The sequence below is a fragment of the Siphateles boraxobius genome, unplaced genomic scaffold (genome assembly GCF_051911475.1).
Source record: "Siphateles boraxobius isolate OS27281-9 unplaced genomic scaffold, OSU_SipBor_1 108, whole genome shotgun sequence".
In the NCBI taxonomy this organism is placed as follows: domain Eukaryota; kingdom Metazoa; phylum Chordata; class Actinopteri; order Cypriniformes; family Leuciscidae; genus Siphateles; species Siphateles boraxobius.
In genome coordinates this window covers 455,001-457,500 of record NW_027508709.1, presented here as the reverse complement: position 1 = coordinate 457,500, position 2,500 = coordinate 455,001, and the positions used below count along the sequence as shown (strand labels likewise).

Here is a 2,500-nt window from a genome sequence, read left to right as displayed (position 1 = left end):
GTGTCGTTCGAACCTGATGTTCGTTCTGCTGTGGAACAGAAGGAAATCTAGATGAAATCTGCTTTATGGTGTTTCAGGGCCCTATGAAAATATGCTTTATTTTCCACAAAATTCCTTTGTCTTTTTTTTCCTTTTAAATTTTTCTAGATTCCTTTTTTTTTTTTTTGGACTCGAATTCAATGGTTACATTAATTGCAAATAATCAACTGATCAATAAATAATAGAATATTATTATATAATATAATATTTTTTCTAAAATTCCATTTTATTTGTCCAAAATTCAGATTTGTTTTGTTTTTTATTTATTTATTATGGACCATGTACAATTTCAAACATAAATGTTACCATTTGATGCATTGTACCAGAGTTAGTCATAGGCTAATTTTCCTTTTAGTTGTTCTGATAATCATTTTAATGCATTTAATTAAATTTAGTTAATAATAAAAAAGCATCTCTAGCAGCTTCATAAAACTTTAACAACTTAATTTTTAAATATACAATAATAGGGCACTATGAAATGTTTTATTTTTACAGAAACTCTGGTGTGTTTAAATTTTTCTTGATTTATAATGTAATACAAATTTACTATCAAAAACGATATAATAAAATAAACTGACAATTTATTTAATCTTTTAAAATGTAACAAGTTTATTTGCAAACAAAATACTGAGGTTTACTGTTAAAATACTGTGTGATTATTCCTAAAAGTTAAATGATTTTATTATTATTAATATTATAACTTTGAGAGGTAAATTCTACATTACAATCGTACTATATTTCAGTCACAATTTCTTCAAGTTAAACCAAACTTTTATTTTGGCTTATAAATCTTATATTTAAGATGGCTTTATTTTGGCTTATATTTATCATATATGGACCAAGAGCAGCTTGGAGATTCTTCAAAATATCTTCAGTTTAAAAGTCCTACAGGTTTGGAAGCTGAATAAATGACGGCAGGATTTGAAGGCACAAGAGTCTAATTACTTTAGCAATTCAGATTTTCTAATTTGGTCAATGTGCTCATCGCCCTCTTTTCATAAATATGAGCACCTAGAGAGCTTTGTAATAAGGTAATCCGTTTGAGAAAATGAAAATCCATAATGCAGCGTGAGGCTAAATGAATTAGATAAGCTTAACGAACGCAGAACCAAATCACATTTCCCAGTGTGCTGATCGCGTTTGTTCCCCTTGAAGGAAACAGGTAATCGACAAACTAATGTGATTATGGAAGGAGAGGAGGAGATTAATGCGACGAGCTTCTGATGATCATCAAACATCTCGTACCTCATGAGGAGGAAGAACGTTCAGGGCTCCAGCGACGACTTCCTCCTGAATAAACACGGCTTTCTTCATAATGGCGTATGCGTGCAGAAGGTGGCGCTGTTTCTCTTCTACACTCGACGCATGAACAGCCAGCAGTCTGGATGAAAAACACAAAATTCAAATCTACTACAGATGTACACACAAACAACAACATGCGTTTAATTCTGGTCACATGACCTTTTATTAATTGAGAGACCTGGAATTAAATGAGAGTACATGAACTTTTTGTTGTTTAAAGCTGCATTTGTCACAATGCAGGATTACTGAAGTAGAGAAAGCTAAAAGCTGAAGGATATGAATTTATGAAAAGGTCATGAATATTTCCAAGTCAAATCTCACACACACACACACAAAAAACATTACATACACTACTGTTCAAAAGTTTGGGGTCGGTGAGATTTTTAATGTATCTTTTGCTCACCAAGGACACATTTATTTGATAAAAAAAAAGTTTGTAAATATTGTAAAATATTATTACAATGTAAAATAGCATTTATTTAAAATAATAAATAATAAAATAATTTGTAACATTGTAAATTGATTTATTGTCACTTCAATAATTATTAAATTTTGACCCTAAACTTAATTTATAATTTTGTGCATACACAAGTGTGTGTGCGTGTCTGTTTGTCTGTGTGTCTGTGTGTGTGTGTGTGTGTGTGTGTGTGTGTGTGTGTGTGTGTGTGTGTGTGTGTGTGTGTGTGTGTGTGTGTGTGTGAGAGAGAGAGAGTGTGTGTGAGAGGGTGTGTGTGTGTGTGTTCACATGTTGCACCTCAGCGTGTCGGCGTGTTCTAGCATGGCCTCAGCGGAGTGTGTCCTGTAGCTCAGCTGCAGTAGTTCAGAGGAGGTGTGTGTGAGTGTGTCACACACTGAGGTCAACATCTGCAGGTCCGCATCACTCAGACAGAACAGCGGAGAAGCAGGACGAAGCAAACGCCGGCGTAAAACAGCCCCCCTTAACACACACACACACACACACAGACACACACACACAGACACACACACACACACACACACACACACACACACACACACACACACACACACACACACACACACACACACACACACACACACACACACAGACAGACACACACACACACACACACACAGACACACACAGACACACACACACACACACACACACACACACACACACACACACACAGACACAGAC

The 2,500-nt window shown here is 35.1% G+C and overlaps 1 protein-coding gene across 1 annotated transcript in view; it reads right to left on the bottom strand.

Moving 5' to 3' along the window:
* Positions 1-2,500, bottom strand: part of cfap46 (cilia and flagella associated protein 46) — a 146,466-nt gene that overhangs the window by 43,609 nt on the left and 100,357 nt on the right. The window contains exons 38-39 of the mRNA XM_077247212.1: positions 2,096-2,278; positions 1,285-1,420 (exon numbers count right to left, since the gene is read on the bottom strand). Coding sequence (XP_077103327.1) covers positions 1,285-1,420; positions 2,096-2,278 — 319 coding nt within the window. The remainder of the gene's footprint in view (positions 1-1,284; positions 1,421-2,095; positions 2,279-2,500) is intronic.